The following is a 21,266-nucleotide window of genomic DNA, read 5'->3' as shown; positions in this document are numbered from 1 at the left end:
GGGAGGAAGGAGGAGCAGCAAAGTTGGCCAGGGTCTCTTGTCTGATTCCCTGCAGGCTGGGGGCCAGGAAGGCCTTCCTAAACAAGCAGGCGGGAACACATATAGCCCTGAGTCGGTTTGTTGCCTCTCAGCACTTGCTCCTCTGGCCACAGCAGGAACGGGAGGCTCCTGGAAAACCCCAGCTTCTCGCCAGCTCTTCCATGAGCACACCCTGGTCCTGGGACCTGAGATCTCTCCATGCAGGAGCAGTCAAGAACTCCGGAGGCGGCGGCAATGCCGGCCACACCACCCGTCCCACCGCCTCCGGCCCCGCCGCCCAGCCAGCCGCTGGTCCCTTCACTGCCAGTATTTGTGGATCATGCAAAACAACCAAGTGAGTGAGGAAGGACTGGCTGAGAGGTTGGAGGAGGGGGAAGAGGGGGTGTGAGGTGTGATGTTCCCAGACTGGAAATGGCTGCCTGTGCCCTCATCCTTTTTTGCCCTCAGGGACAAACATGGGAGGCCCCAGCAGGCTGCCTGTTAGGGGGTATGGGACACTGAAATGTTGATCTGGGTAGGTGTTTTGACCCCCCGTCGTTTGCCTTTCTGTGCTCCTACCACCCTCTCTCTCTCCTCTGCCCCCCACTCTTTTCTTACCCCTTTCTGTTCCCAGGCAAGGAGCTCATTAAGCCCAAAGCAATTTTAGGGCGCCCAGTAGAGAGACCAACAGATGCTGCTGCTGCTGCTGCTGCTGGTACTGCTGGTGCTTTTGGTGCTGTTGGTGCTGTTGGTGCAGTTGGTGCAGTTGATGCTGCTGACGAGTGCCCGGGACCAGGTGCCAGGGGAGTCGGAGTCAAAAATCATCGTTGTCAGGTCTGCCGACCCCCCAGCCAGTTTCTCAAGTCAGGCACTTCCTACTCCTTGTGGAGGCCGAGGGATCTCTAAGGCCCTCCAGCTTCCTCTGTCACTCCCACCTTCACTCCGCATTGCCTGCACTTAGCCTCCCTTGGCAGCTTTTCTTTCGACCCGGTCCCCACCCCGCCCCCACCCCACGTTTTCAAATTGTCGGACAGAGGATTAAGAGCTGCCCCTGTCCCCATCTGCCCATGTAGTCTGCGGTTGCCTGTCTGTGACTCCTCTGCTGTATACCGTGGCACAGTCGTTCTCTCAGAGTCACCAGGCATCTCCTAAGCGCCCCCGAAAGACTTCTGTTTCCAGGTTAGGCTGGTTTTTCTCCTGGAATTGCTGGGCCCAGGAGAGACTCTGGCTAGTCACTGTGACTACATCTGAGAGCTGGCTGTCCTCCTGATTCTCGAAGACCCAGGAGGAAGAGACACCTCCAGCTCCCAGCCTGGGGTAGCCTCCCTTGGGTGTCGGGGCTGCCACATCACTTCTGTGGCCCTCAGCCCTCTCCCTGCCCTGGCCAGGCCTGGGAGGGGAGAGGAGAGCAGGAGGACCTCGTCCTAACCCCTGTCATCCCTCCTCTTGCCAGCGGATCCGAGCCAGCCGAGAAGCAGGCTCACAGTTTGCCATGGAGGGCTTGGATGATAAACTGATCCTGAACGTGGGGGGCATGCGCCACGAGACCTACATCAGCACTGTGCGGGCCTTTCCAGGCACCCGTCTCTACAAGCTGACTGAGCCACCCCCGCCTGGCACCCCAGCTGCTCAGGGTCCACCGGTTCGAGAGTTTTTCTTTGACCGAAATCCTGAACTCTTTGGCTACGTGCTGGGCTACTACCGTACTCGGCAGCTGCACTGCCCGGCCAACGTTTGTCGGGATGTCCTAGAGGAGGAGTTGGCTTATTGGGGCCTGGCGGAAGCGCCGCTGGCACCTTGCTGCTGGCTCAAGCTGAGTGGCAAGGAGACCCGAGCCCAGGACTTTCTGTCTTGGGAGGCCTGTGAGAATGCCCACATGGATGAGCGCCTTTTGCTGAACCCCATCGAAGGCCAGGGACTGCGGAATGCTTGGAAGCCGTGGCTCTGGGTGCTTCTTGACCAACCCCAGTCTTCCCTAGGGGCCAAGGTAACTTTTTAAGTGTTGTGGTGCCATGCTAGACACTCTTACTCCCACAGGGCCTTGCCAAGTTGCCACAATGGCCACATACTTGGTGTGGTACTTGGGCCTTGAATCTACAAATGCCCAGGACAATTTGAGGGGATCCCCAAAAAAGGGAGGCAAAGAAGGGTGGGGTCCAGTTAAAGAAGTGGGGATGGCTGGTAAATGGGGGTACTTCTGACATGCCTCTTTTCCCCCAGTGCCTTTCCCTGATCTCCACCCTCTTTGCCGTGTGTGCTCTGGTCATCTTCTTCCAGGAGACGGAGGTCCAGCTGGATTACTTCTCTGCCAACTTCACTCCTATGGGACATGGGGTAGGGGTGGGGGGAAACCATCAACAGCAGCAGAACAATGGTCTTGTTTACCGCCGTGCCCCCCACCTACTCTACCTGGAACTGCTCTGTGCCCTTTGGTTTGGAACTGAACTCTTTGCCCGGGCTATTTCCTGCCCTGATAAGGTGCGCTTCCTGTGTAGCCCTCTCAATCTGGCCGACATTTTCTGTCTATTCCCTGTGCTGGTGGAATTGGTGGTGGGTGACAAGGCTGAACAGCAACCCCGTCTCAGCCTAACACTTGGGGCCATCCGTTCTCTCTATGTCCTCAAGCTGGTTCGTCTCCTGGGCTTCCTTGAAAAGTCCCTGGCCATGAGAGTCCTGGTTCATACGCTTCATTCTTCTTGGAAGGAGGTGTGTGCCTTTCTCCTGATTTGGGTGGCTGAGATCTTATTCTTTGGCTTGCTCTTCCTCTATGGGGAGCTTTTAGGCATGTCCACCCCCGGTCAGGGTGAGCCCCACTTTGGTGACATCTTTACGTGTCTCTGGTGGACTGTTATAACTCTCACCACCGTTGGCTATGGAGACGTCTACCCCCTGTCTGCTCTGGGCCAGCTCACTGCTGCTGTCACAGCCACCGTAGGCATGTGCACTGGGGTCTTGCTGGTGCCCGTGCTTCTGGTCCGTTTCCAACGTTATTATGCTGTAGCCCTGGCCCGCCAGAAACTGAGGCCCAGTGGGATCCTGTAATGGGCCCATTAGTCAAGAGGGGTGGACCCCCACCTTCTCTTACTTCCCCTTGCCAGTTTTCGGTTACTGATGAGAATTTCTGGCCTTTGATTTTGCAAACCTTGAAGAATAATCCCAGGTCATGGCAATCTCTGCGAGTCAGTATTAGCTAGCCATGGCCTGAAGGGTAGACCCTTCCCCATTTTCAGGTGGGCATCCTGAAGGAAGGGGCTTAAGGGCAAGGCCAGCTAGGCCTCAGCTTCCCCCTGCCCCACCCTGGGCCTTTCTCGTAATCCTGAAGTGACCAGGAATGATAAAGGATGGGTCTTCCTGTATTGGTGCTATATTCCCCCCTCAACCAGTTCTCCCCTCCTATCACTTCATCCCTGCCCCCCGCGCCCCCAACTAGACCATCGTTTAAAGGGGGGACTTTTGAGTGATGGTAGCAATAAGATATTTACATCAGTCACCTATGGATACCAAAGGTGATTGGCTGTGGGTATTCATAGCAACTGTCTGTGGATATCTGACAGAAACTGATTATGAGTATTGATGACAATCAGTACCAGCAGTGCCCAGGCACAGCCAGATTGTAGCATTGATCACCATACTGGCCCCGGGACAAATGCTCCTTAGAGCCAAAAGGAGGCTTTTGGAGATTCTCAGACTCCAAACAGGTGTGGGTCAGCCAGGTCTGAATCCAGGAAAGCACTCCAACTCCATGACCTCCTCTTTATCCCATTATATCTTTCCCGACACCATCCCTTTTTTCCCATCTCTGTGATTTTTTTCATAATATTTTAGATATAGTATTAACCATCATTAACCACAATATATTATTCAATATTAACCACACTATCTCAGCTACAATAACAATATGTAGTCACTAATAGACATGAAATATTATTGCATAAACGGGATCGAGGAAATTGGATTTGTTGGCAAGAACAGGCAAGTGATTTCCTCTTCCAGATTTTCTTAAACATATTTTTTGATGTACTCATTTACAATTCTTTTAAATTTTTTTCAAACACTTTTCAGTACCCACAACGGGTCTACCTCCAACCCTTGCTGCTATTGAATATTCCCACCTTTCCACCTCCTCTTCTCCCCCCATCCTCCTTCTTCTACCACCTGCATGCTCTTCACTCCTGGCTTTTCCTGTGGTGACAACAACCATGTACCTCTCCTGGAACTGGCTTCCTGGAGGGAGAGAAGGGACCTCCTTAGGTCTGACTTCAAGTGAAGCCACTGGGGTGTCTGAGGAAGTGCTCCAGGCAACTGGGCTGAGCAGGGAGGTTTAATTGAACTCTCACTGTTGCTGAAGCTGTGAGCATAATTCTGTTTACAAAACTTTTAAATAAAATATCCTTTGAACTCTCCATTCCAGAGTCTATCTGTGATTTTGGGGGTAGAGGCTTATGGACATCAGAAGGGATAAGAGTGGGGTAATAAACGAACGACAAGATGTGTGGCAAATTATTTGATAGGCTAAAAACAATTTGCTATCTTTATTGCATCTGTTGCTCAGAATAAACTATCATCACACACCTTGAAGAGAAAAGAACTTTTTGTGTTTGGTGGGAACAAGGTGGGGTGGGGAAGGAGACAGGCCCAGAAGTTCAGGAAGTGAAATGGAAGGCTGGCTGTCCTGTTTAGGGCATGGTGGTGGAAACCTTGGGCACTTATCAGAGGTGAGAGAGAGGTTTCCTTTTAAGAAACACTGAAAGAAAATCAAGATTATGGCAAAACATCAAAGAAAATAACTACCTTCTCACTGCCTAGAAATGGAAGATGTTGGAACAATTTGCTGCTTTCAGAGACCATTCTAGTAGACTGCCTTTAAGTTAAAAACAGGAAAAATGAGTTGTAGTGAAGGGAGAGGATTTTCCCAAGGGTGTGCGGAAGTAGTAGCAGAGCTGGGGCTTCTGTCACTTCAGAGAACTACTGTATCAATCTTTTTTAACTCACCAAAAGTAAAGACAGCTAACCCTGGCCAGTGTGGCTTGGTTGGTTGGAGTGTCATCCCGTACACCAAAAGGTGGTGCGCTCAGTTCCCAGTAAGGGCCCATACTCCAGGTTGCAGGATCAACCCCCTGGTGGGGGTATGTGCAGGAGGCAACCGAATGATGTTTCTCTCTCACATCAATCTTTCTCTTTCTCCCTTCCTCTCTCTGAAATAAATTTTAAAAAGTAAAGATGACTGTACCCTGTTTTGGGAAGCAGTGGGATGAGTGAATGGGGGTGGGGCTGGTTGTTATGGAGAGGGTTGGGAGTTTAAATGAGTAGGGTGGAACCTTAGAGTTGAAAGGACCTTAGGGAATAGCTGGGCCCTATTCGGGCAGAGTGAGAATGTCACAGAACATTATAAAATGAACCAGATAAAATGACTATCAGGGTGGGAGAAGCCTGGGAGCTCATCAAGTCCAAATCCCTCTTGTTTCAGGTTGGGAAACTGAGGCCCAGAGAGAGGCTGAGACTTCACCCTGGTTATACAGTGAGTCAGGAGCAGAACTAGAACTGCAATGATTTCTGCCACACAATAGGGAACACTTTGTTCCTTTGTTTCCCAGTTTGCATTTGGGTTGGATGGTCAGACATTTTAACCAAGAAGGAGAGAAGGGGAAAGGTGGTATACAGTTTCATGACCTGACTAGTACTTCTGTAATGAATCATTATAGAATGACAGTGATGAAAAGCTTAGTATATGCCTATTTCTGTAGTAGAACCCTATATTTGCATCTCTCCTAAGCCCCTAGCACTTAATGCCCTTCAAGAATGAGTCCACAGATTGCCCCAAATTTAGTGATACTCCAAAACTGATCCAACAAGCCCCCTAGTCTTTAGGACCCTTCTTGAATACTGAGCATTCCCCAGTATGTATTCCCCTCATGGTTTAGGTTTTCACTTCCATACTAATGTCATACTGGCTCTTTCGCTCAGGCACGCATTGTTTCTCCTCTGATAAGGGTAGGGAATAGATGGAGATGCTGAAAAACACTTTAATTTGAGCAGCTCCCTCCATATGTTATGAAGAGTTCTTTGGCCCTGGCCGGTTTGGCTCAGCGGTTAGAGCGTCAGCCTGCGGTCCACAGAGACCCGGGTTCGGTTCCCGCTAAGGGCATGTACCTCGGTTGCAGTTTGTCCCCGGCCCTGGTTGGGTCGTGTGGGTGGCGGCCACTCGATGTGTCCCTTTCACATCGATGTTTCTCTCTCTTCCTCTCTCTCCTTCCCGCTCTATCTGAGTGAAAAATGGAAAAATGTCCTCGGGTGAGAATTAAAAAAAAAAAAAAAAAAGAGTTCTTTGCCTCACATGTGAAAACTTCTCAGCCATGAAACAAACTTGTTCTCATACCCACCTTCAGAGCACATTCACACTCCATCCGCAAGCATTCATGCACATCCCCCCAAATGTGTGGGAAAAGTATTTGATAAAGTAGAAAACATTCTTTTAGTTACTTTACCTTTGTCAGAGACCCCACTGACCATGAGGTCTGTGTAGGCCTGGAAAGTATCTTGTTACTGATGACTGGGAAGGAAAGTGCAATATCTCAACACACACTTCTGTCTGGATCCCTCTCATTAAGACAGGGCCCAGAAGTCTATGATCCAACCCTAGTCGATGTGTGTGGCCCTATCTGGTGAAGCATCCAGTTGTCCCTCTGTGTTCCACTCTTGCCTCAGCTCTGCAGCAGTTGCCTCAGTAACTGCTGTCCAGCTGGGCCTGCACTTTCAGATCAGACCTATAGAGGGCAACCACTACTAGTTTATGAGAAATTATTCTGGGCGTGGCCTGCCTCTCCTTTCATTTCCTTTTTCAGTGCCTGTAAAATTCTAGAACCGCGGGCTGTTAGAATCAGAGGGTGTGTTTAGATAACTTATATTTGGATTCCCTCATGATACAGATAGGGAAATTGAGGACCAGAAAAAGGATGAGACCAATCTAGACTCCGACAACGATTTGCTCTGTGGCAGTTAGAGCTAGAACTCAGATTTCCTGAGTCTCAGTCCAAAACTCTTGAAACACAATGCTAAGCATCTAATACAAATACCTCATTTTAGAGTAGAAACTGAAGCCCAGGAAAAATCTTGCCTAAGGTCATCATACAGTTGTTGTGACAGAGCTGGGACTCAAACCCAGGTATTCTAAATCTAGGACTCTTGAAAGATAATGTTAGGCTTCTGAACTATTCTGTATATTGCAGATGTAAAGTGCTCAGGGAGGGGATATAATTTGCCTGAAGTCACAGAGTACATTAGTTGCAATCAGAAACAGAGCCCAAGGCTAGACGTAGAACTGTGACTGAATAAAATGTGGTGGTTCTAACTTCTTATCTCTCAGAAATCCCAATGGCTTGGGGACTTGGTATCTCAGAATTAAATAGTAGAGGAGGGGGTGCAGTCCTTGCTTAAGTTTGTTGTTTAGTTCTAAGGAGGCTGGAATTTGGGGCACAGAGTGTACATGTCTGGGGGGGGGGGCTCTGTGCACTCCTGTTCTGGCCCCCCTTCACAGAAATAAAAAGAACTCTCAACGAAAGGCTCACCTCATTTCTCCTCTTTCAAATCCTCTGGCTTTGAGAGTGAGAGGATGACTCACTTGGCGCCCACAGTCGCTGAGAACATAATTGCTAGCTGAGACATCACCATAGCACCCAGCCATCACATTTGCAGAGTGCTATCTTGTTTTTGTCAAAGCTCTTTCCTATCCTTTTTTTTTTTTTTTTCATTGCAACTGCTCAAAGCTCTAGGAAGCCAGATGAAGCAGATATCATTAATCCTTTCACAAAGAAGAAACAAATTTATGGGGGTTGGTGATGAGGGGACTCTTGACTGACCAAGTTTAGAACACACTAAGGCTAAATCCCATTATCCTTTGATTTCTCAGCTTGTGGAGTGTTCCATATAAATACCCAGAGCACCAGAGGAAGCACCAGTGTCCCTCAAGTGCCGTGATGGCAGCTCCTTCCCTCATTTATTCATATTTGAGCTGGAGCCAGACACTCCATTGGGCTTTCATTGGAGATGAGGGAGACCTGGATCCTGTCCTTGAGTGTTCCAAATCTGGATATCTATGGAGTCTCCACCTCACCCATCAATTGTCCTCAGTCTTCTCTTCTCCCAGCAAAATGCTTTGAAAAGTGCCTTTCAACTGATGGTGTTGAATCAATTTTATAACATTTTCAGAGCACTTTACTATGAGTCAAGAGAGCAGCCATTTGGCCGTGGAGTGGTGGGCCATTCCTTTCCTAACTGTGAGCCTCAGTTTTCACATCTATAATATGATGGGGCAGAGGAGCTGAAAGAGTGAGTATATGGTTGTTAAGATCGTCTAGGAGGTGGAGAACCTTTGTGATCTGTGAGCAATGCCCTCTTTGGGTGAAAGGCTGCAGGGTAGGAGCCAGTTGGCCCTGTTATAAGACCCTTCATCCTTCTGCCTTCTTCCTTGGCTCTGTGAGCCCTTTCTGAGAGGAGGTGTGGGGCAGTTGATCTTCCTTACACCCTCGGAGGGACATCATTTCTACTTACCAACAACACTCAGGAAGCATCAGACCTATTTTGGGTTGGAAGTTATTCAGTCAGATTCTTACCCTAGGGTTGGGGATAGCACAGAGAGAGTGAGATAGAATCAGAGACAGAGAGATGTAGAAGAGAGCTTGAAAGGAAAAGGAAGAGAGACAGACTAAGAAGGAAGAGAGAGAAGATAGAGATGGAGAATGGGAGAGGAAGAGGAAGAAAAGAAAGGAGAGGGGGAGGAAGGGAGAGGGAGAGGGAGAAAGAAAGATGGGAAGAGACAGAAAGACAGAGGCAGAGTGAGGGAGAGACAGAAGAAGAGGGAAACAGACAAAGACAGATTAGAGAGAGAGAGAGAGAGAGAGAGAGCAGAGAGGAGAGAGAAAGAATGATAATGATAGTGGACATACTCATTACCACATGTACTCAAGGGAAGAGCTGCATAAAACCCTGTATCTTATAATAATAAAAATTCATAACTGGAAGGACCATTGAAAAAATCAAGGCCAGAAAGGGGTTGAGACTTGCTCATAGTCACACAGAAAGCTAGTGGCAGTACCAGGACTCAAATCCATGACTAAACTGAGATAGCTCAAAAGAGGCTGGCCTGAGATTTCAGAGGCCTGGGCTTTGTAAGTCTGTCTTTGCAGGACTATAGGCAATGCAGTCACACAAGAAGAGTGCCAGTCAATTGTCTGCCCCAGAGGAGGCACTGGCATCTGGGACTTCTGGTTTTTCGCCCCATCAGGTCTCCTCTGTGCACCAAGACACCCATACCTGTGAAGGCTGAATGAGGTAAATTCATTTATCTAATACAATGATTTTAATAGATTAGAGGTAAACTTCATGGAGGAGGTAACGTGAAGGTTGGGCCCTGAAGGATGGGAACATACAAAATTTGTTTTTAATGTTAAAGATGTAGTTATCCTTCCCAAAACTCCAACAACCCAGTTAAATCTGAAGTGGGTAGGATTTTGATAGGTGCAGGAAAGAGTGGTTCTAGCTCAAGGGAATAACACAGAGGGCAGGAAAGCATGGGGTGGACATGGGTAAAGAGAGGGCAGAGGGCATAAACAGAGGCAAGGAAACCCATGAACAATTTACCCCACGAATGTCAGGTGTCTTGGTTGGTTTGTGCTGACAGTGGAAAGGAAAGGAAAAATTTTGAACAGGGACAAAGCAAGAACAATGCTGAGCTCTAAAATGTTTCCCTCTGGCAGGCAGCCTCATGGAAGATGGATTAGTGGAAAGATATTGACATCAGGAAACCCTGATCAATGATCTTTGCTATAGTTCAGACAACAAATAGGTAACAAGTCTGATTTGGTAAAGTGGGAGTGGGTATGGATATGGTAGGGTGCAGGGTTCTTTCTAAAGGTTCTATAGAACACTACTCTATAATATTTGAATTAGGACAATTGGAGTAAGGAAGGAGAAAGATGAGCAGGGGGTCAGAAAGTAGAGCCCCCCATCACCCTGAACCCCCGAACAGATAGCTGTTTTTTTTCTAGCTTCTGGTTGGAGTGTGTGTGTCTTTTTTTTTTTTTTCTGTGTGTCACTGGCTCCGGGTGTGTGTATGTGTGTTACTTTGTGTTTCTCAATGTGTGTGCAGCCTCCTGCATCTGCATATGAATGTGCATTTCCAGGCGTCTAAATGCATCTGTATTATCTGTGTGTGTTTCATCTTATCCGTGCTGTGGTTAAATTGATTGGCTAACGGAATGACTTCACATTGACTTGTGCATCTTTGGGTGCAAGGAATAGGCATTATTTTCCGTAAATGTGTCTGAATTCTACTTGCTAATGTAGGCTGTGATGAACTTCCTTGGTTAAAAGAGCTATTTCAAATTGCCTGTGCTCCATGGCACAGCTATGGCTTGAAATCCAATTACTGCTGGCTGCAGAAATTACCATAATGCATTTGGCTTGATTTTCCAGACAGTAATTTAGGACCTCACCACCTCTCCATGCAAATCTACCCAGCTAAAATGAAACCAGAATTTGGAAACTTTTTTTTGCAAACAAAACTCTGGCCCAATGAGAGCTCTCTGCTGCCTTGTAAAGGGAGTGGGAGGAAGCTGCAGCCCTGAAGGACCCCAAACCCCTGATTATGGTTTAATTCTGCCTAGAGACAGAGGCATGAACTCCACATTGTAGGTCTCCTACAGAATTCAGACCATCTCTTTCATTTTCTTTCCATTCCATCCTATGAAATGGGGAATGTTCTCATCAAGCTTTCTTCTCATTGCCAGGAGCCACTAGCTCTACCAAACACAGTAGGCTCTCAATATTTGCTGCCTTTAATTGAATTATGGCTGTCTAAGCCAAGGTCCAAAGAAAAGGAATAATTTATCCAAGCTCTCAAAGAGAATTATGGCTCGAACCTTGGTTTCTAAAATTATTGTCAAGAGCTCTTTCAACTATATGATTCTGCTTCAATATAGCTCGGGTTCAGACCTCTAGCACTAGATGGCTTATGCTTCACTGACCAGTTGTGTGACTGGGACCAGTCTCTTTCTCTTCTCTAAGCCTTACTGCTCTCATCTACACCATGGAAAGATTAGGCCACAAGGTCTTGAAAGAGCCCTTACAATTCTATTTCTAGGAATTTGTGACCAACACTGAGAACAAACCTCTAAGTTCTTGGGTGGGGAGGAATCAGTTAGGGCTTATCTCAGAGGCTGTGTCATATACTCCTCCTCTTTTGACTCAAAATCTCTGCTAAAAGAAGTAAAATAACTTTTCCGGTTTGGGAAATCTTCCTCTGGCCCATAAGCCACTGGGCCTTTAGGAAGTGGGACAGCATGTCCGGCATGCAGCCTCCAATGCCTTATAGGGCTAGAAAGGACTAACTGACTGGCGGGGCAGGTGGGAGATGGTTGGCTGGGAGAAATTCTCCAGTTCCGGAGGATCTAACCCTGAGGGTGACTGCCACTCAGCGTTGGGCATGTTGGCAGGCTGGGCTAAACCAGTGTGTTCTGGAAAGGCCAGGAATGATGTCATGGGACGCTTTGGGCTGCAACAACAGGAAACCACTGAGTGTTTACATTGGCTAGCAGAGCCCAGGCGGCCTGTTTTTTTCTTCACTTCCTCAGTCTATCTGTTTCCTCTGATTCAAATACTATGAAGAAGGACTCACTGCCCAGGCCAGGGAAAACGGAAGGGAGGCCCCCAGGAGAAACAGTCTCTTTCCCAACCCATAGGGCTAGATGATTGAGAGGGAAGGCCAGCTTTACTCTAGCTGGGGCCTTGCCAAGGTCAGACCTTAGGGTAGGGAAAGCAAGGTAGTTAGGACATGCTTTGAGCACTATAGCTCCATGGAAAGCGACTTCAGAATTCTGGTTAAGACTGGAGTTCTAGCCCTGGCCGGTTTGGCTCAGCGGTTAGAGCGTCGGCCTGCGGTCCGGAGAGACCCAGGTTCGGTTCCCGCTAAGGGCACATACCTTGGTTGCGGTTTGTCCCCGGCCCTGGTTGGGTCGTGTGGGTGGCAGGCACTCGATGTGTCGCTTTCACGTCGATGTCTCTCTCTCTCTCTCTCTCCCTCCCACTCTATCTGAACAAAATATCGAGAAAAAAAAATGTCCTCGGGTGAGGATAAAAAAAAAAAAAGACTGGAGTTCTAAACCTGAAAACCATCTTAGTCTTCTCCTTAGATCAAATCAGTTACCAAGTCTTATGAATGCAATGTAATGGCCCTGGCCGGTTTGGCTCAGCGGTTAGAGCGTCAGCCTGTGGTCCAGAGAGGCCCGGGTTCGGTTCCCGCTAAGGGCATGTATCTCAGTTGCAGTTTGTCCCCAGCCCTGGTTGGGTTGTGTGGGTGGCAACCACTTGATGTGTCCCTTTCACGTCAATGTTTCTCTCTCTCTTCCTCTCTCTCCTTCCCACTCTATCTGAACAGAAAATGGAAAAAAAAAAAGAATTCAATGTAATGAATCCATTGAATAAACAATGGATTTGTGTGCAAAGTGTTGTGTGTCTGTGTAGGTAGATAATACAGGCAGTGGTGGGATACAAAGATGAAAAAGACAGTTCTTACCCTCAAGAAATTGACAATAGAGTGATAGAGTGACAGTGGGATGTCCATCTGTTCTGTTCTTTTTATCTCCAAGGTTGTTGCCTCAGTTCAGGGTCTCTTTTACTTGCCACCTGTATGCAACAGTCTCTTAATGGGTCTCCATGTTTTCAGTCTTTCCTCCTCCTATGCCTTCTTCATGATTATGCTACAGTGACTGATCTACTTTTCCAGCCCCACTCTCTCCCATCAAGACTCCTAGGCAGTATGACAGGGTGGCTCAGAATGTGGTCTTGGTGCCAAGCAGAACTTGGTTTGAATGCCTACCTTACCACTCACTATTGGCTGTCTGAAAGTGGGCAGTGGCTTTGACTTTCCAAATCCTTACTTCTCTAACCTCAGTTTTTTTCAAAGCCTCACTTTAGGATACTTTTTTCCACTTTTATCTTCAGACAGAGAGGGGGAAGGGGAGGGGGAGAGGGAGAGGGAGAGGGAGAGGGAGAGGGAGAGGGAAACATCGACGTGAGAGAGATACATTGACTGATTGCTTCCCATACAACCCCGACCAGGGCTGAGGACCAAACTGCAACTGAGGTACGTGCCCTTGACCAGAATCAAACTTTCAATTCTTTGGTCTGCCAGCTGATGCTCTACAGCTGACCCAAACTGGCCAGGGAAACTCAGGTTTTTTTTGTTTTGTTTTGTTTTTTCCCATTGGAAAAATGAGGATAATGACTACCTCAAAGGACTGTTGTGAGAATTAAATGATATAATGTATGTATAGTGCCCAATGCAGACTTAGCAGTTGCCATCTGAAATAGGAGCTTTTCCCTTAAAGAGTACTACAACCGTTACGGCAGTGACACAATCTAGAGCAGTGCAGTCACCCACTGAGGCCAGTGAAGGGAAACAATGTGCCCAAGGTTACACAAAAAAAATGAATTCCAGAGTTATGGGCAGAACCACTATTATAACTAGAAGGAAGATTCTCCAGAATCCCAGCCCAGTGATGGTTTCAGTGCACCATACTGAAATTACATAACACTAACTGTTGGACCAAACCCTGAGCCCTTAAGATTCAATTGGTAGTGTTATTTTTCTCTGAATGTGTGTGTGGGCAGGGGTTCACATTCACATCCACATCCAAGTATTAACTAATTTCACCTTTACAACAACTCTTTAAGGTAAGTACTATTATTAGGCCCATTTAATGAAAAAAAAATAGGCTGTTATTTGCTTAAGGTCACTCAGCTGGAAATGACAGATCCAGGATATGAATCTAAGTGGTCTGACTCCAAGCTGACACACACTTGAAATGGAGTTTTCTGTGACTAAGGAACTAGACTTTTTTTTTTTTTTATCCTCACCCGAGGACATTTTTCCATTTTTTGCACAGGTAGAGTGGGAGGGAGAGAGAGGAAGAGAGAGAGAGAGAGAGAGAGAGAGAGAGAGAGAGAGAGAGAGAGAGAGAGAAACATCGACGTGAAAGAGGCACATCGAGTGGCTGCCACCCGCACGACCAACCAGGGCCAGGGACAAACTGCAACCGAGGTACGCGCCCTTAGCGGGAACCGAACCCGGGTCTCTCTGGACCGCAGGCCGATGATCTAACCGCTGAGCCAAACCGGCCAGGGCTAATATGATTTTTATTTTAATAAATCTAAAGTTTAATAGCCACTTGAAGCTAGTGGCTACCATGTTGGACAGAGAAACTATAGGCTATATTGCTTTTCCTGGCTCCAGGAAGATAGGAATCATATCTAATAAACTTTTGTGTCACGACAGTACCCCACACAGTGCATGACACATCTGTTATGTTCAAAGTCAGCTAAGTTAGAAAGCCCTTGAGATTTATGCAAGATGGGAGGCTATACTATGGCAGTCATAGTCAGTAGGGACAAAAGGGGACATATGTGAGAGATCATTATCATCATCATCATCATCACCATTTTTATAGATAACTAACAGGTAATATGTTCTAGGCAACTGTTCTAAGTGCTCTACCTGGATTAATTCGTTTGATCCTCACAACAACCTTACGAAGTAGGCATAGGTACTATTATCATCATTCCCATTTTGCAGGTGAGGACACTGAGGCACAGAAATTGAAGTTACTAGTAAATTTCAGAGCCAGGATATAAGCTAGGGAAAGCTGATTTTAGAATCCAATCACTTAACCATTACTCTGTACTATGCAGAAGGTAGCATCTGTGGGACTCAGTGTTGGGTTAGATGTGGCGACTAAGAGTAGTCAAAGATGAGTATGTGTTCCTTTGTCAGGGAACTCTGGCTGTACAGTAGGATATTCATGTGACTAGGGAACACTGGAACAAAGGAACAGATATACAGGAAGCAATATGAAGACTTTGGTTTGATTCATGGTAGGGTTGTGGTGCATATGGGACTTCCAGAGGAAGATGTCCAGTAGATGGTTGGCCATGTGGGTTTGAAGCCCAGAGAACAGTGCAGGGCTAGAGATAGAACTGTTGGAAGTCATCAGAGTAATAATGATAATTGAAGTCACAGAAATAGATTGTGATTTCCCTGACATGTGTATTGTTAACAGAGGTCAGAAAACACTACACATCAACATGAAGGAGAGATTCTCTGATGGTGCAATTTAATGTAGAATACAGAAGCTCTTTTTGAAGATTGTTGCAGATCACCAAGAAGTAAAAGCAAGGACTGAAACTTTTCCCCTGTGGGAGAACCTTTCTTGATTTCCCCCAGGGGGATCATTTTTTGTTGTTGTTGTTAATCCTCACCTGAGGATATTTTTCCATTGATTTTTAGATAGAGCAGAAAGGAGGGAGGGAGGGAGGGAGAGAGAGAGAGAGAGAGAGAGAGAGAGAGAGAGAGAGAGAGAGAGAGAAACATCAATGTGAGAGAGACACATCTATTGGTTGCCTCTCCCATGTCCCCAACTGGGGCTGGGGATCAAACCTGCAACCCAGGTATGTACCCTTCACTGGGAATCGAATCCATGACCCTTTGGTCTGAAGGTTGATGCTCCAACCGCTAAGTCAAACTGGTCAGGGTTAGGGTGACAATTTTTCTTCCCAAACCTGCTCTTCCCCAGTGGTCTCTAGCTCTGACTATGGCTCCACTATCAACACAATTGGACAAACCTCAAACCTGGGGTCATCTCTGACCTTTCCATTTTCTTTGACTCTTATATACAATCTATTATCAAGGTTTGTTGATTCTTTCCCCAAAATATATCCTGAACGTGACCTCTTTTCTCCATCTCTACCACCACTGCCCTGGCCCAAGCTTGGATACTTTTTTGCCTTTACGACTGAAGTAGCCTCCTGTCTGGTCTTGCTTCCATACTTTCTTTCTTACAGTCAATTCTTAACTCAGCATCCAGAATGATCATGTTAAAACAAAAGTTCATGTTGCTTCTCTGCTCATAATTAGCCTGTGGGTCCCCCAGCACACTCAGGACTTATCATTCTATTGAAGATGCCCCAGCCTCTTTTTCTGTGCTGCAGACTAAAGCTTGACATCTTCATTTGGATGTCTCACTGGTAAACCAAAGACAACTAAAACAGAACTTTTGTTTCCCTCCACCTCAAAGCTTGTTCCTCCATAATCTTTCCTATCAAAGAAAGATGACATCACTATATATCCAGGTGACAAGTCAGAAACCTAAGGGTTATCTCTGTCTCCTCTTTGTCATCCGGTAACCATCCAGTCTATCAACAAGTCTTACTACACTCAGAATCTCTCTCTAATACATCCACATCACTCCTCATTTATTCCCCATCAATCAGGTCTGAATCCTCATCATCTCTCACCTGTACAACTGCCCTAGCTTCCTAATAGGTCTCCCTGCTTCCACCCTTGATCCTACAACTCATTGTCCACAAGGAAGCCAGAGGAATCTTTATAAAATAGATCGTGCCATTACCCTGCTCAAAATCCTCTAGCAGCTTCCCATCACATGAGGACTATAAGCCAAATTCTTTAAAATAGCCCACAAGGCCCTACATGATCTGGCTTCTACCAATCTCTCCAGTTCTAATTCCTACCATTCATTTCCTTTCTCACTACAATCCAGCCATGCTGATTTTTTTTTCCTTTGAACAGTCTAAAGTTCATTGCTACATTTTCTCCTTGCTTGTCACCTGATTCACTCCTTCAGGCTCAGATGGTCACTGGCTCTAGGAGTCATCCTCTCATCTCCCAGATTAAGAAATTCCTTTTGTATGTCACTCTTATAGCAGCCTCCCCTCTGTTCACAGCATTCACCCCAGGTTCAGTGATTGGAATGATTATCGATTTACAGTAATGACTATATTTTAAGCTCCATAGGACAGATATTCTCTGTTTTATAACTCTACCCTACAAGCCTAACATAATGCCTGAAATATAGTATTTACTCATTTGCTTATTCATTCAAAACAGACATAAAACCCTTGCTCTCATAGAGCTTACATTTCAGTTGGACAGAAGTGTGAGGCAGCTATTATATTTGATATTTATTGGATCTGTGTTCTTGAGTTTGAGTAAAAATCTATCACTGAGTTTATTCATTTATTCAATAAACATCTATTGAGTATTTTCAATGAAGCAGGCACTTTTGCATCCTCTCATTTAATCCTCGAAATAGCCCTTTGAAAGAGATACTACCATTAACTCCATTTTGAGGGAAGAGTAACAGAGGGCAGAGAGATTTAGCAACTTGTCTTAGGTCACACAACTAGTAAGGAGTCAAGTGCAGGCAGTTTGACCACAAAATCTGCCAGCTTACTCATCACACTACAACACAATGTTTTTGACACATCCGTTCTGGGCCTAAAATGATATACAGAAACATCTGTAGGCCCCAGACCCTGACAGAGACCTTGAGAAAATGCAGACACACAGAATGCTCTCAGCCTAGACCAGGCCTGATATGGCTCCCTGTTGTAATTTCCATCTCTCATAGTGATAGTGTAGATATCATAATTGGTTTCTATTCGACAGGTAGGGGAAAGAGAGACAGAGGATCAGAGAAGGAGTCACCAAAAGACACAATGACAATGAAGAAAGACCCTGGTACCCAAGGGATCATAGAATAGGGCACTGGGCATTAACTCCAGGAAGAAGGGTGACAGTGATAGCTATAGAACAAGTACATGATTGTCACTTTAAAGCCTAGACTCCTGGGAAAGATCCTCCCTCCATGTCTTTATATGAACCCTCTTCTCCTATTTCTCCCTATCCTGAGCAGAATATCTGGAAATAGGAGGCAGAGGAGATGATACTGTGGTTCATCTACTCCCATCATAAAGGTACATATAAGGAAAAGACTATAACACTGAAATTGGGGCAGGCGCAAAGACAGGTGGAAGCAGGGTTAGCTCTACCAAACTGGCCTTCCCTGAGGTTCAGGGCAGAACTCTTTGTGCAGCCACCTTCTGCTAAGTGACTATAAATGCCACAGGATGGAGGAGACAGACAAGAGAAGGGGGAACAAATTGGCAATTCCTGGTTATTGCCTGGACGAGGCCTGTCAGTGACAATGAGACTGTGTGTGGTGCTTGTACGTGGGTGAAATAAAGATAGCGTGGCATGGAAACAGGGCAGGTCTGGGAGGGGAGGAGATACGAAGTGGGATGTGGCAGAATAAATGAAGAATCTCTGCTTAGTTTTGCTGCCAGAACACAGTGTGACTATGAATTTCTGAGAACATGTTCATACAGGGGTGGGTGGGTAGGTAGGAAGCCTAGCTTATCATATGCATGGTCTGTGCAGGCCTACATGTAGGTGTGTTAAGTGTCAGGAGAGGAAGAGTTGTGTCATTGTCTTTGTAATCTCTGTGGATGTGCATGTCAGTTTCCATGTGGTATTCAAGGATTATAGACAGTGTGTCTGAGGGAATGTTACATATAAGATGTGCAAGAGAAATGAGATGAATTGTATAGTGTGTAGAGTTACCTTTTTTGTTAAATTTATTAGAGTGACATTGGTTAATAAGATTATATAGGTTTCAATTACAGATTTCTATGATACATGGTCTGTATATTGCATTGTACGCCTACCACCCAAAGTCAAATCTTCTTTTATCAACATATATTTGGCTCCCTTTACCCCTTATTATTCCCTGACTCCCTGCCCTCTGGTAACCACCATACTGTTGTCTGTCTATGAGTTTTTGTTTGTTTGTTTGTTCATTTGTTGCTTTCAGTTTTACATCCCACATATGAGTGAAATCAGATGGTTCTTTACTTTTTCTGACTTATTTTGCTTAGTATGATGTTCTAAAGATCCATTCATGTTTTTGCAAATGGCAGTATTTTATCTTTTCTTATGGCTGGGTAATATTCCACTGTATATATGTACCACATCTTCTTCTTTTTTTATTAAATATGTTTTAATTGTGTTTTTTTTTTTTTTTTTTTTTTGAGAGAGAAATAGAAACATCAATGAGCCCAGCTGGTGTGGCTCAGTGGTTGAGCATTGACCCATGCACCAAGAAGTCACCAGTTCAATCCCCAATCAGGGCACATGCCCAGGTTGTGGGCCAAATCCCCAGTGGGTGGCATGCAGGAGGCGGCCAGTCAATGTTCTCTCTCATCGATGTTTCTATCGCTCTCTCTCTCAACAAGACAATAAAAAATATATATATTAAAAAAAAATAGAAACATCGATGAGAGAGAAACATTGATCTGCTGCCTCCTGCATGCCCCCTACTGGGGATCAAGCCTGCAACCCGGGCATGTACCCTGACCAGGAATTGAAGTGGGACCTCTCAGTCCATGGGACAGCGCTCAATCCACTGAGCCACACTGAGCCACATCTTCTTTACCTAGTTATCTATCAAGGGACACATTGATTGTTTCCATGACTTGGACACTGAATAATGCTGCAATGAACAAAGGGTGCATATGTCTTTGCAAATAAATGTTTTTAAAATTTTCAGGTAATGCCCTGGCTGGTTTGGCTCAGCGGTTAGAGCGTCGGCCTGTGGTCCAGAGAGACCCGGGTTCGGTTCCCGCTAAAGGCACGTACCTCGGTTGCAGTTTGTCCCCGACCCTGATTGGGTCGTGCGGGTGGCAACCACTCGATGTGTCCCTTTCATGTCGATGTTTCTCTCTCTCTCTCTCTTCCTCTCTCTCCCTCCCACTCTATCTGAACAAAAAATGGAAAAATGTCCTCGGGTGAGGATAAAAAAATTTCTTTTTTCAGGTAACTTTGGAGATTTACTAAAAACTCAGCATAATTCTTTTGAGGTCCATCTAAATTGCTGTATTAATGGGCATACTGCAGGAGCATAGGAGAGGCCACAAATTACCTTTGGAGCTGTCTTTGAGTTCGCTTAGACACAATGAGCAAAGCTCACCCTCCTGAGTTAAAAAAAATTTATGGGCAAGAAGTTATCATTGAAATTAAATGGTAGCAGACATGTCCAAGGAATAGTGCGGGGATTTGAACCCTTTATGAATCTTGTGAAGATGAATGTGTGGAGATGGCAACTAGTAGGCAACAGAACAACATTGGAATGGTGGCAACATGGAATGGAAATAGCATCATCATGTTAGAAGCCTTGGAACGAGTATAAAGAATGGCTGTGTTCACCAGAGAAATCAGCTGCTTCCACATGTCCCCTCTGCACAGCACCTGTTTTACCACAATATAAAAATTGTGACCATTTTCACATTGAATTTTTGTTAAATAAACTTCTGTATTGGTAAAAAATATAAATAAATAAATAATAAATAAATTGTTGCCCTGGCCGGTTTGGCTCAGTGGTTAGAGCGTCGGCCTGTGGTCCAGAGAGACCTGGGTTTGGTTCCCGCTAAGGGCATGTACCTCGGTTACAGTTTGTCCCCGGCCCTGGTTGGGTCAGGCAGGTGGCAACCACTCGATGTGTCCCTTTCATGTCAATGATTCTCTCCCTCTCCCTCCCACTCTATCTGAACAAAATATGGAAATATGTCCTCAGGTGAGGATAAAAAAAATAAAAATAGAATAAATAAATAAATAAAAAATAAATAAATAAATAAATAAATAAATAATTCTTGTATTAATAGTTTATTCCTGCCCTGGCTGGTTTGGCTCAGCGGTTAGAGTGTCGGCCTGCAGACCAGAAAGTCCCGGGTTCGGTTCCTGCTAAGGGCACATGCCTCGGTTGTGGTTCTCCCTGGCCCCGGTTGGGGTTCTTCAGGTGGAAACCACTCGATGTGTCTCTCTCACATCGATGTTTCTCTCTCTTTCTTCCTCCCTCTCTCCCTCCTGCTCTATCTGAGGATAAATGCAAAAAGTGTCCTCAGTGAGGATAAAAAAAAAAAAAAAGTTTATTCCTGCCTGGCTGGCATGGCTCAGTGGATTGAGCATTGGCCCATGGACTGAGAGGTCCCGGTGAGATTCCTGGTCAGGGCACATGTCTGGGTTGTGGGCTTGATCCCCAGTAGAGGGCGTGCAGGAGGCAACCAATCAATTTTTCTCTCTCACATTGATGTTTCTCATTCTCTCTCTTCCTCTAGCTCTAAAACAATCAATAAAAACATAGAAGAAGTGTACTCCCTTTTTATTCCTGAATACTATTCCATCTTATGATGCACCACATTTTGTTTAATCATTCACCCATCAAAGGACATTTGAGTAGTTTCCAGTTTTGACTATAAAGAATGAAACTGTTATTAATATTCACATACAGGTTTTTGTGTGAGCGGAAATTTTCATTTGTCTGGGATAAATACACGAGAGTTCAATT

At 45.8% G+C, this 21,266-nt stretch overlaps 1 protein-coding gene and 1 pseudogene across 1 annotated transcript; both read left to right on the top strand.

Annotated features, from left to right (window-relative positions):
• On the top strand, nucleotides 1-3,304 carry LOC118636003 (potassium voltage-gated channel subfamily C member 1-like). The gene is made up of 4 exons (XM_036271076.1): nucleotides 1-373; nucleotides 653-852; nucleotides 1,472-2,005; nucleotides 2,239-3,304. The coding sequence occupies exons 1-4, from the start codon at nucleotides 238-240 to the stop codon at nucleotides 3,058-3,060; spliced, it is 1,692 nt and encodes a 563-aa protein (XP_036126969.1). The 5' UTR covers nucleotides 1-237; the 3' UTR covers nucleotides 3,061-3,304.
• Nucleotides 3,305-19,914: 16,610 nt separating this feature from the next.
• LOC118635576 lies at nucleotides 19,915-20,111 on the top strand (annotated as a pseudogene).
• The last annotated feature ends 1,155 nt before the right edge of the window (nucleotides 20,112-21,266 follow it).

Source organism: Molossus molossus, unplaced genomic scaffold (assembly GCF_014108415.1).
Source record: "Molossus molossus isolate mMolMol1 unplaced genomic scaffold, mMolMol1.p scaffold_m16_p_2, whole genome shotgun sequence".
Classification (NCBI taxonomy): domain Eukaryota; kingdom Metazoa; phylum Chordata; class Mammalia; order Chiroptera; family Molossidae; genus Molossus; species Molossus molossus.
Note: the sequence above shows the minus strand (reverse complement) of the source record. Positions and strands in the feature narration are given on the sequence as shown.

What these genes read in the sequence shown, in the direction of transcription:
- LOC118636003 (XM_036271076.1), top strand. Translation starts at nt 238, where the DNA reads ATGCAGGAGCAGTCAAGAACTCCGGAGGCGGCGGCAATGCCGGCCACA. An exon ending in TCAAAAATCATCGTTGTCAG is followed by an intron (nt 853 to 1,471) that starts GTCTGCCGACCC and finishes TCCTCTTGCCAG; the next exon opens with CGGATCCGAGCCAGCCGAGA. An exon ending in AGTCTTCCCTAGGGGCCAAG is followed by an intron (nt 2,006 to 2,238) that starts GTAACTTTTTAA and finishes CTTTTCCCCCAG; the next exon opens with TGCCTTTCCCTGATCTCCAC.